This window comes from Xenopus tropicalis, chromosome 6 (genome assembly GCF_000004195.4).
Source record: "Xenopus tropicalis strain Nigerian chromosome 6, UCB_Xtro_10.0, whole genome shotgun sequence".
Classification (NCBI taxonomy): domain Eukaryota; kingdom Metazoa; phylum Chordata; class Amphibia; order Anura; family Pipidae; genus Xenopus; species Xenopus tropicalis.
This window is the reverse complement of record NC_030682.2, coordinates 92,717,537-92,730,461: the sequence shown is the minus strand read 5'-3', so window position 1 is coordinate 92,730,461 and position 12,925 is coordinate 92,717,537. Positions and strand designations below refer to the sequence as shown.

The window sequence follows — 12,925 nt, the reverse complement described above, 5'->3', positions numbered from 1 at the left end:
TCACTTGGGGGTGCCTAACATTTTGGCACCCCCAAGTGACTTTGACTTTATTTTTCCTTTAAGTTATTTCTATGGATGATGATATTGTGCGTTTTTCAGCCGCCGAGAGAATTAGAAAATACGCAGCGTAAAAACGCCACGTCTGGCATTAGCCTAAAACTTGACTAGAGACTCTTAACCCTTCAGATACCCGCTAAGGGCCGAGCAGGCCTTGACAAACATAAATGCAAAAAAACCCCCCAAAATTAATGTATATTGTTACAGACATTAAACAACTGTATATTGTGATAGATGATAAGAAGACATAAGTTAACAACTATATGAGAAAATGTTAACAATAATTAATTTACTAGAGATGCACATGTAAGGCTATCATAAATACGAGGCAAGCTTAAAGGGGTTGTTCTCCTTTAAATTAACTTTTAGTATGATGAGGAGAATGCTATTGCAATTTGCAATTGGTCTTCAATAATTATTATTTGGGGTTTTTGATGTTTGTTCAGCAGCTCTCCAGTTTGGAATTTCAGCAGATATCTGGGTGCTAGGGGCCAATTTAACTTAGCAACCAGGCAGTCGTTTAAAAGTGAGACAGGAATATGATCTAGAAAGGGAAGTTTGAGAACAAACTTCACGTTGGATTGAAAAACATGAAGTCACTGAATGGGCTCTGCCCACTTTCTCTAACCTTGGACCACAGTTATATAGTAAAAACCACTGTGCAAAGTTTGGGGACCCTGGTTTTAATAGTGTCTGAATGGCAGCAACTTAAATTTCCCCACTGAAAGTCAATGAGTGACATCTGATTGGCAGTTGGTGGCTCCACCCCCTTTTTCTAACCTGGAACTGCAGTTACCCAGTGACCCTAGGATTAATAGTTAAAGAACGGCAGCAATTACATTGATTGAATTTCCCCATTGAAAGTCAATAGGTAAATTCTGATTGGCTGTTAGTGTCTCCGCCCACTTTTTCTTACCTTGAACCACAGTTACCTGGTGCCAGTGGCGTAGCGAGGGGGGTGCCGAGGGGGCCATGGCCCCGGGCGGCGTATAAGAAGGGGCGGCGGCGGCTCCTTCTCTCTTACGGGCAACAGGCGCTTCTATAAGGTTGCGCCCGTGCGTATGACGTCACACGTCAGCGACGAGGCGCAACCTTATAGAAGCGCCTGTTGCCTGTAAGAGAGAAGGAGCCGCCGCCGATGGTCTGTTGGGGGTATGTACTATGGGGGAAATTGGGGGCACTGTGTGGGGGCTACTGTCTATGGGGAAATTGGGGCACTTTCCATGGGGGGGCCAGGTCTTTGTGGGGTATTGTGTATGGGGGCACTTCCTATTGGGGGCACTGTGTATGGGGCAATTGGGGCTCTGTGTATGAGGGCACTTTCTATTGGGGGGCAAGGTCTTTGGGGGGTATTGTCTATGGGGACACTGTGTATGGGGCAATTGGGGCACTGTGTATGGGGGCACTTCCTATTGGGGGCACTATGTATGGGGCAATTGGGGCTCTGTGTATGAGGGCACTTTCTATTGGGGGGCAAGGTCTTTGGGGGTATTGTCTATGGGGACACTGTGTATGGGGCAATTGGGGCACTGTGTATGGGGGCACTTCCTATTGGGGGCACTTTGTATGGGGCAATTGGGGGCACTGTTTATGGGGGCACTGTGTATGGGGGCACTTTCTATTGGGGAACTGTGTATGGGGCAATTGGGGCACTGTGTATGGGGGCACTTTCTGTGGGGGGGGCAAGGTCTTTGGGGGGTACTGTCTATGGGGGAACTGTGTATGGGGAAATTGGGGCACTGTGTATGGGGGCACTTCCTATTGGGGGCACTGTCTAAGGGCAATTGGGGGCACTGTGTGGAGGGGGCTGTCTATGGGGACACTGTGTATGGGGCAATTGGAGGCACTGTCTATGGGGAAATTGGGGCACTTTCTATGGGCAATTGGAGGCAATGTGTGTGGGGGGCACTGTGTATGGGGGTACTGTCTATGGGGCAGTTGTATGGGGGGACCGTGGCCAGAATAGCGTTAGGGGGGCCTGGCCAGCATAGTGTTAGGGGGCACTGTGGTAGGGTGACCCTAATACTTTTTATGTCTGTGTGTCCTGTACTGATGGGAGGGGCCCCGTGATTTCTGATGGCGGCCCTGCCACCATGGGCAGCCACGGACGCACAGCTGAATCCACTTTTGACAATTATGACATGCGCACCGCATTTCAAATTCAATCAAAAAAAAAAAAAATGTAATGCTGCTTTTTTTATTTTGTCTATTTTTTTTAAGAATAACTAAATAGAGGGGCGGCAAATTTCCGGTCGGCCCCAGGCGACGAAAGCCCACGCTACGCCACTGCCTGGTGCCTAACTCTGCAAAGTTGGGGACCCCGGTGTTATTACTGTGAGAATGGCAGCAGGTTGGATTTCTGCCAAGTCAATAGGTAAAATCTGATTGGCTGTTCACAGCTCCGCCCACTTTTGGGAATCCAAAAATCATCATATTTTCATTCCGGCTGAGCCCATGACTGTGTGATTCAAGTTTGGGGAGTGTCGCCTCAAAGCTGTAAGATTGGCAGCAGTTTCAATTTCCCCATAAAAGTCAATGGGTACAATATGATTGGCTGTTGTTGGCCCCTCCCACTTTTAAAAAAACTTGAATGCATAGTCACCTAGTGACTGACTGTGCAAAGTTTGGAAAATCTGGCATCAAACCAATAAAAATCAATAGGTGAAATTTGATTGGCTGTTGGTGGCTCCACCCACTTTTCAAAACTTAAACTGCAGTCCCCTAGTGACCAAGTGTAAAAAGTTTGGGGACCCTGATGTTATTACTGTGAGAATGGCAGCAGGTTGGATTTCCGCCAAATCAATAGGTAAAATCTGATTGGCGGTTCACAGCTCCGCCCACTTTTGGGCATCCAGCAATCATCATATTTTCATTCAGGCTGACCCCATGACTATGTGATTTAAGTTTGGGGGTGGAGCCTCAAAGCTGTAAGATTGGCAGCAGTTTCAATTTCCCCATTAAAGCAATCGCTTAGAAAAGCACAAGCAACCTGCTCCGCTATAGGGCGAAGAAGTGTGGGGAGTTTGGGTGTTGTACCCCTAAAACTGTAGGAGGAGTAGCGTTTAGAAAATGGCGGCCCTAAGAATAATAATAATAAGAAGAAGCGGAAGAAGTGGAAGAATAAGCCAAAGTCGAAGAACAGTATGTTGGGGTTTTCAACCCAACATAATAAAGAAGGGCCTATATAAAAAGAAAAGTAATATAAAGTAACAATAGCAATACAATTGTGGCCTCAAAGAGCAATACTGTTTGGCTTCTCAGGTCTGACCCCCATTTAAAGGCTGGAAAGTGTCAGAAAGAAAGGTAAATAATTCAAAACCCATAAAAAGAATAAAAACCAATCAAAAAGTTGCTAAGAATAGGCCATTCTATAACATACTAAAAGTTAGCCTGGAAGTGAATCGTCCCTTTATTTGGCTACTTATATGTCTACTCTCCTCTAAAGAAAGAGAGACAGGCGTGGAACATATTACCAGAATGAAATGTTTCTCTGGGTTAGGAATAGTGGAAGAGTTCTGGGTTGCCCTACTTCTATTGTGTGTAACATTGATATATAAATGTGGATGTTATATTGTCTCTTGTATACTCCACAAGAAAAGGGTGTATGAAGCCTAATATCTAGACCCTGAGGGTGGCTATTTCCAGGAAAGGCTGGGTTTAGAAAGAAGACCCAAATAAAGAGAGAAAACTACTTAATAAGTTCCTTGGAATATTTAAATGTCATTGGAATTGGAATTAGAATAATTAATATAGTCCTCAGATTTAAGAAATGTTGTAAATTATGTTTTGGGGATCTGTACCAGCCCAAGGCAACCAGGACCCTTTAGCAAGGAAGATCTGTGCCTCCAAAGATGCCCCAGTAGCTCCCCATCTTATTCCTGCAGATTCACTGCACATGCTCTGTGCTGCTGTCAGAATTTAATATCTGATATCCCATGTTCCTCTATGAGGGAGTCACCATATTTGTGCAGCAGTAGTCCATTTGCATTAGAAGCTATAAATGACAAGCTGAGAAGGGACAGTTAGGTTGGAAAAATAGTAAGTTTTAGGAACTTCAAGTAACAATTAATTACAAAAGCAGCCCTATCAGTAAAACGATCAACATGACCTATAGGCAACTTTTAAAGTACATTAATATTTTGTAAAGTAATTTTTTAATGTCGGTATCACTTTAAACTGGTTCTTTTGCAGAATTGTACCTGTAGTTTGCACCATACAATCTTCTTTCTGTTTTAGCAAGATATAACCTTTGCGTAACAGAGGCCTGTAAACTACACTGTCCACAACTCAAACACCAGTCTGGTCTAATGTTTCATGTACAAATTGAATTTTTAGAGGGACATTATATTTTTTTATTCATTATTTTGAAACACAAAACAGTGTCCTGCCTACTCTTCTGTTTTATGGACTTATGCAACCAAGACTGTCATATGTAAAATGATGGGAGAAGGTTCCAGGCTATACTCTTTAATAAATGGCATAATAAGTGGTAAAAACCATAAGGGAGTTTGGAGCACACAGTTTTCTTACTATTTTACCATATTTATTATTAGCTTTCACCATAAGCAATACAGTTGCTGACAATATACCATTAATAATATGCAATGGTTAGCACTACTGTGTTGCAAAGCTGGGGTCCTAGAATCAATTTTTGCCAGGACACTGACTGCAAGGAATTAGGTATGTTTTACCTGCACTTACATGGTTTTTTCCAGGTTTTATGGTTTCCTCCAACACTCAAAAAGCATACAGAATAGTTAACTGACTCCTGATAATATTGACCACATATGATAGTGACAGAAAGCCCCACTGGGACAGGGGCTGATGGGCATTAAATCTCTGGGCTTGGAAATATCCAGGCATTCAAAGAAGAATATGTTATAATGAATGGGGGGATCCAAATAATAAGCACCCAGAGAGATTACAATCACTTATCCGAATGCCCCAGGCTGGGGAAATGAACATTGAAGAAATGGAACAAGAAGATTGCTCTGCACTGTTCATATAGAAGTACCCCAGGCTGGTACAATTTTTTGCTAACACTGGGCTAACATTTTTCACCCCCTTCAATGCTTTCACCTTTCCTTCTCCTTTAAGAAGATGTTGCTACCATAATAAATCACAGTTTATATGGGGATCATTACCTCAAAATTTCTAAACATAATGACCTTAAGGGTTGCAGGATGGGAGGTTTGGCCTCTATCAAGCCAGTGGCACCAGGGCAGGAACTAGGGGTAGGCAGAAGAGGCACCTAACTAGGGCGCAACTGTGGTTGGGTGCCAGGAAGGTACCTCTTTTTTCACTTACCCTATTTCTATGCCCTTTACCCCCACCACACACCCCCCTCCAGCGGCTCTCACAACCCTCCTCCTTTACAGATTCGGCTAAATACCAATCCGAATCTAAACCTTCTGTGCATGCTGGAAATTACTGGCAAGCAGATGGAAATTGCAAGTGCACGTGAAGTGAGTGCCTGAAATGTGTGGTATATTTTTTACATAGGGTTTGGAATTTGCCAAATCCTGTTAAAAAGGGCATGGATTCGGCCAAATCCCGAACCGGATCTAGAAATCTGTGCATCTCTAACTTCTTCACTTTTGGTAACTGTGTTCTGTATTGAAGTCTGTTCTAGATTCCAGCCCATTAGTTGTTAATAATGACACACCAAGCACCCTTTTACTCTGGTTGCATATTTAGGATTTCAGTGGAACACTGTCACTCATGCTAATGCTTTCTTTCTGGCAGCGTCATGCAAGGGTCCCCAAAGATGATACTTGGTTCCAGCTAGATTTAATAAAATAAGTTTCCAAGGCAAGTAATCACAGCTACTGTATATTTACAGCAGGGCTGCCCAATGAGAGGCTAGCATTAATTGCTGCCCTAAACTGTGCGCTTGTACATAATTACACTTACATCATTTAGTACCAGCTTGCTCTAACTTTCATTACTATATAAAATTACTATGACTGCAATAATGTACTGGGTCTTCAGCACAGAGACTGATTCAATTTACATGACATCAGTGCACAATTTAAATATATAGCCACCACCAACACAAATTCATTTTCCAATTGTACATTCTACATCTTAAATTTGGGTGCGTTATATTCTTGTTATGGTTTGGTTATTGACTGCTTGCCTGTTTCCTGACTATCCTAATTACTGCCTGCCCTGAGCTGTGACTCGACAGTGCTTCCTCCTAAATCCCATCATTCTGATTCTGATGGCCTTGTAGCCCTGACAGTGGAAAAGTGGCAGGTTTTTTGTTCATTATACTGTACATGACCCTTTTATATGCCCGCCAGTGTCAAGTGCAGATCTTTATGCCTTTAGTACGGTTAAATAAAGTCTCCATCTGAATGGTGTGCTGGCAGATGCAACTTTCATCTGCAAAATGAAAAGGGGGCCAAAGGGTGGCCCAGTTAAATGCACAGCTTTTACTTGCACATTCTTACTGACACAAGAAGCATTTGTGACTACCAACCCATCTTGTGCCCCTTAGCGTACTGGCACTTGGACACATCTCACAGTAAGTAAACCTTAGTTTATGTGGTGGTGTGAAAGCAAAAATAAACTTGATTATTTCAGAAACAATAAATAATTTATAATTATGTTTAGAATGTTTTCTGAAGCTTATATTAACTTTTGCAACACTACAGTTCAGCAAACAACTCCCCCAAAAATCAGTTCATTTGAAAGTCATCTATGGAAAATGCAAAATTACCAGCACACCACTAAAACAAATATGGCATGGTTTGAATGGAAGCAGGTCAATTTTCAGATATTTGTTGAATCCAATAGCTAGCTGGTCACAACAGAAAGTTGCAGTACCTTTAAAGAATAATTCCCTCCCTTGACCAACCTCTCCTTCAAACTTAATTTTTTATTTTCCTAGTGCTTTTCTCATTATTATAATTTCCCACCACTTTGATCATCTTTCTCTCTTCCTTGTTCTGATCCCTTCAACATTTTTCTTCTTAACCACTTTCTCATATCATATCAGTTACTAGTGAAGTCTACTAATTCTGTCACTTTTCTGTTTTTTCCCCACTTTATGAGAACTCAGGCATTGTATTTGTATTAATTTATTAATGTAACACCACAAATGTAAGGAATGCTATACAAGGCATAAACACAAACAGGGGTGTATTGTAAACTAAACAGAATAATACAGTTGTTATAGTTTACTACACAGTTGGAATGAGGTCCCTGCCTCAAAGGACATTGAAATGTCAATGCAATAAATAGTTCATCTGCTACTATCTTTGCAACTGTCTTATATTTAGCAGGATTAAAAAGATTCTTTTGGTGCTTGTCCAGAGGTGCTTTTCTATACCTTGCTCTCATGGTTATTAAAAATGGAAAGAGAAGCTTTCGATCCTCCTAGTCCCTTGGTTCCCACCCAGAAGAGTGTTGGCGCCAGAGTATTACTTCTTTCCATTGTGTTGCATCTTTCAATTCTGTTTTATTACAGAAAGGTTGATTAAGATGGTAAGATGATGGGATCTGCAAAACAAGGAAAGCTTCAACTAAAAGCTGGGTGAATTTGGAATTATTTACTTATTTTGGTTATTTGTACTTTAACATTAAACTTACATTAAAAAAAAAAAAGGTGTGCAGGCAATATAAAAATATATGTCTTATATTGGATATTTCTCTTTAGTATTGTCTGTTCAGGGCTGTTCACTGCATTTCTGCATTCCTGTTTAGTCTCCCAGTCTCTCTTTCAACCTTTTTATACCACATTCAGTGTTGTACTGGGATGCCAGGGGCCCATCAAAATAATGTTTTATTGTTTTTTTAACAAAATACATCAAAGCAAAAACAAGACAAAAGAACAAAAATTAACATAACAAAAGTAAAACAGAGTACAGGTCTGCGGTGAAATGAGATACATAGTATAGTTTGGTTATGGAAGTAATAAAGTAAACCTGGTTGGTATGACTGTGACTGTGATTGCGATATTCGTCTTTATATTTAGTTAATTTGTTCCCATAGAGAAATAGGAAATGACCATGAAATAGGCCAAATGACTAGAAGCAGGAGGGCCCAGTGATACCTGGGTCCACCAGGAGTTTTCCTGGTATCCTTGTGGGCCAGTCCGAGACTGACCACATTCCATTAACTTTCCCCTCCATATGTCTTTTCCCAGTGTTGCCTAAACTGTGGTACATGGCCACTGCCTGTGTTTGTTGTGTGCAAATGTAGTGCCAATTTTCACTTAAGGACAATGGAACAGCTTTATAAGTATAAACACAGCAGGGCAATTTATGTTCACTGTGCTGCGTAAACTTTATAAATGAGCCCCACTGTGTCATTTATTGGGACACTATGGGGCAGATTTATCAAAATGGGAGTTTATAGCTTTATGCATAAAAACGCACCATGTTCTATTCATTACTATGAGATTTTTAATAATGTATTTATCAAATTAGGGCCAGAACTAGGGGTAGGCATAAGAGGCACCTCCCTAGGGTGTAACGGTGAGGGGGCGCTAGGCAGGTACCTCTTCTGCCTACCTTAGTCCAGCAACTCTTACGCCCGCCTGCTGCTGGTCACTGCCCTCTGATGTCACTGCGCATGCGGGCACAGTGCCCGTAAGTCTTGAGCCAAACAAGTTTATAATGTTTGCTGCAATTCTATCTCTACCTCTCTATAGCAAAATTAAAGTGATAAACTCACAAAGAGCAGAAAATGCCAATTCACACTGGGGTGTTTGGAGCGCAGAATCACTCAAACAGCTGCAGGACAGGCAAGAAGTTGTATTGCTACTGAGAAGAAACTGTTGTAAATAAAGAAGCAATAACACTACAATGGAAAATTATTTATTTTCATTTAAACAACAGTAATTTCTATTATGTCACTGACAGTTAATTCTATCATGCACCTGTAAAAGATTTCTTTTAAGTCTTGTTTTATTGCTGTGCTGACTTATTTTTCATCTATTTTTTCCTAAAGTAAGCCCCACACATTCCTCAGTGTTCAGTAGAACTTTAGATAATACACATTCTCCATAAACCCTGCTCAGGAAAATGATGTATAATTATAAATAGAAATATAAGTTTCTAGATATGATTTCAGTGCAAAGGCATTTCACATATATATAATTAATGTAGTGTATTTATATTTCCTAATGTTATTGGTCCTTAAAAGGTGACTATGCTGGCAAATGCTTCTGAACTTAAAAATGGAAAGGTAATAAAAGACAGCATGTTTGTATCACTTCAAACCCAGGGCTGAAGGAGTAGGCAGAAGTCATGTGCCTATAGCGCAGTAGAGGTGGGGGTGCTAGACATGTACCTCAACCACCTGCCTACCCCTAGTTCAACTCATCTACCTCCTGCCTACAACTAGTTCTTCGCTCCAGCCTGTCACCCCCACCTTCCCTCATCAAGCCTTTCTCACCTCATTGTGGTGGGGGAGGGACATAGGGGGCATGGGATGGGAGCATGCTTAGGGCGTCCCATAGATTTGCCATGGCCCTGAGCAGAACCAATAAAAAAATCTGTTTTTTTATTGGTTTGACCATTAAATGCTACCTGCTGATTGGATGCTAAAGGCTGACCTGGAACAAACTATGCATTTGTTGCTACTTTACCGCATAATTTCTACATATTACTCATTAGAATGAGCACATTATTTCATTCACAAATATAAAATGTTTTAGTGACTAATATTAGATACAATAAACGTTACCAGAATGCAGTAACTCTTTTACTGCCATAGTAAATTGGATTTGAATAGCCATGCAATGCATAGTTCAATAATATTATGCATCCTCCAGCCCGTGGAAAAACATAAAAACTTTATAAATAGTATTTAGTTAAGTATTTTAATGCATGTATAATGTATTAAATTTTAAACCCCTATATGTAATTAAAGGCACTAATTTTGCCCAGGAGCTGTAACCCATAGGAACCAAAAAGTTTGCTTTTAAATAGGTGACCAGTAAAATGCTTACTGCTAATTGGCTGCTAGGAGTTACATAACCCTAAAAATGTCTGGGGCATTATGTCAGTACACATTTCCTAAAATTACGTAACTTGTCCGAAATCTGGAACCTCTTAAGACTAAGGGGTCCATTTACTTACTCACGAACTGGCCGAATGCGTCCGATTGCGTTTTTTTCGTAATGATCGGTATTTGGCGATTTTTTCGGAAAATTATCGCGACTTTTTTGTTGCCATCTGAATGTTGCGTAAAATCTGGCGCCTTTTTCGTAGCCATTCCGAAAGTTACGCAAAATGTTGCGATTTTTTCGTAGCGTTCGGATTCATTCAAGCTTCAGACTTTTCTTGGGCCAGGTTGGAGCTGCAGGGTGCCATTGAGTCCTATGGGAGGCTTCCAAAATCATGCTAAGTCTGAAAGTTTCGCCCGCCGCTTACGAGCGCTCAATACGAAAAAGTCGCGACAAGATACGAGCGAATCGTAATGGCTACGAAAAACTCGCGTTTTTTCGCGAAAATCGTATTGGTAACGAAAAAGTTGCGACAATTTCCGAAAAGTCGTAAAGGCGCCGAAAGTATAGCAAAAAATACGAAAAAGACGCAAAATGTTCGTTTTCCAATCGGAATTTTTCCAATTCGGATTCAAATTCGTGTCTTAGTAAATCAGCCCCTAAGGGTAAAGACACAAAGTGCTACTTAGTAGCAGCTACTTGTCAAGGCTACTAAATACCACAAAATACCCTGCCATAGACAATACTGAGAATTGCCTCTGCTAAAACACATGTAGAGACAATTCTCAGTAAATGATCCGCATTGTCTGCAAGTAGCTGCTACTAGTAGCTCCATGTGTCTTAACCCTTAATTTAGCCAAGCATAATATCTGAAAACCTTACAGCATATCTATCTATCATGTATGTTCCTTATGCTAAACTCTTCAGAATATGTAGATTTAAGTAATCAGTTTGTTTTTATATAATACTTTTAATTATGAGAGATCTATCAGTGTGCAGATCAAGGTTTTCATTCCATGCACCCCTAGCAGGTGCTGTCAGGTTGCTCAATAAACTTATTGCAGTCCCTAGGTAATGGGATGACTATTGGTCATATGATTTTAAGATATTGATCTTAAAGAAGGATTAAGATATTGATCGCAGTGATAACTCTAAGCAGCAGTTCCTATGGGAGAAGAAGGACCATCCTCCCAATCATACTTAAAAGGCCGTCATGCACAGCAACTCGGTTTATATAATTTCTTACCTATGTGCTTCTGAACAGGACTAATAACACATCTATAAATTATTAATAAAGATAAATATTCTGAGGTCTTTTTCCTGTATCTGGAAATCACTTTAAGGCGTGATTCCCAAAATGCAACACATCCAGTTAAGGGCTATAGACTAACACAGAATGGTTTCCACTGTCTAGCACAGCAACGGAGCCATCCTCTAGCGTTGTCAGCGCCACTGGATAAGAAAGTCCGCTAGCAACAACATGTTTTAGAAACCGGCATTCGTCTGTTTTATCCAAACAAATGACACATCTGTTATTTACATCAGCAACCAAGACATTGCCCTCGTGATCAAATGCGACTCCGCTGGTGTGCACCGCTAAAGGGAGAAACAAACTCAAGCCAAAACTATCAATTTGCCGTATGAGTTTCATAGCACTGCTGAAAATCTTTACTCGGGTGCTGCTGGAATTCTTGCGGTCTTTTGCCAGATGTTCAACCACAACCACAGCTCCGCTGGTCGGGCACACCGCAATTTCTCTTGGCTGGGTTAAGTTGGAATAGAGCTTGAGCATTTTCTTAACTATACCTTGTTTAAAGTCTGCAACAACAAGAACAAGAGTACCGGCATCAGAGTCGGAAACTATAACTTCATTTTGAAGGTTGATGCACAAGCCCCATGGCAGCAAAAAGTTCTGTTTGACAGTTAGCGTAAGCTTCCCTGACCAATCAAACACCTTCAGTGAATGATCACCAGCATCTGTCACAGCTATACAGGTGTCTTGCGTGACAGCGACATCCAATGGATAAACAATTGCGTTAGGGGAGTCTGATTTGACACCAATCTGTTGAATGCATTTTCCCGTCATAGAGAACACTCCAATTCTTTTTTTGCCATCATGGGCTACAACTAGACAACCAGTCTTCCTGCACAGTGCTATGCCAGTTGGGTTGAACAAGATGCCCCAGCCACCAAATGATAGACTGAGATTAAAACTAGCAGGCCTCAGCTTGGTTACATGACTTGTATTTTGTGCTGATGGAGATTCCAGCTGATCAGGAAGTACCCGAGTTACCATTTCCATTAAGTGCAGGACAGGTAGGCAGATACTTGTCTCCAAAGTTCTGCAGGCTTTACGACAGAATGGGCATTCTAATCTTGAGCTTCCTTGAGGGCAGAGAGCTAAAACACATTCCTGGCAAATCACATGGCCACATGGAAGGTTTTTAGGCCTGTGTTTCTGCTGCTGGCTGTACTTTTCAAAACAAACCTTGCATTCAAGTAAATTCAATTCTGTTTCTTCCAAAAAATCTTTCATGTTTCTGATTTCCTTAGAAGCCGGGGATGACATTGCTTGTAACTGTTATCCACAACAATTATTCCAAAAAGCTGATTACGCCGGGACGTGTCACATGACGATGCAATACGAAGCAGAATTAGCATGCCAGATTCCAGTGTGTTGTTACAGTATGCCATCTATTGGTTTTCAAGGGAAATACAGCAATTGGTATAAATTATTAGCAGAGTGCAGACCTATAAATAATTTACTTTTAGAGCTTGATGTATTAGGGAACAGAAATAATTCCAAATCATTTTGGTTAAGCACTATATTAATTATTTAAATTTTCTTCAGTCTTGGAATTCACAGTCACAGCAAGCAGACAGACTTTCTTTTGTGGGCACTGGTATAAA

The 12,925-nt window shown here is 41.0% G+C and overlaps 1 protein-coding gene across 1 annotated transcript; it reads right to left on the bottom strand.

Moving 5' to 3' along the window:
- Positions 1–10,802: 10,802 nt before the first annotated feature.
- nhlrc1 (NHL repeat containing E3 ubiquitin protein ligase 1) lies at positions 10,803–12,658 on the bottom strand. The gene has a single exon (XM_002932689.5). It carries the CDS (start codon positions 12,582–12,584, stop codon positions 11,388–11,390), a length of 1,197 nt encoding a protein of 398 aa, XP_002932735.1. The 5' UTR covers positions 12,585–12,658; the 3' UTR covers positions 10,803–11,387.
- Positions 12,659–12,925: the final 267 nt, after the last annotated feature.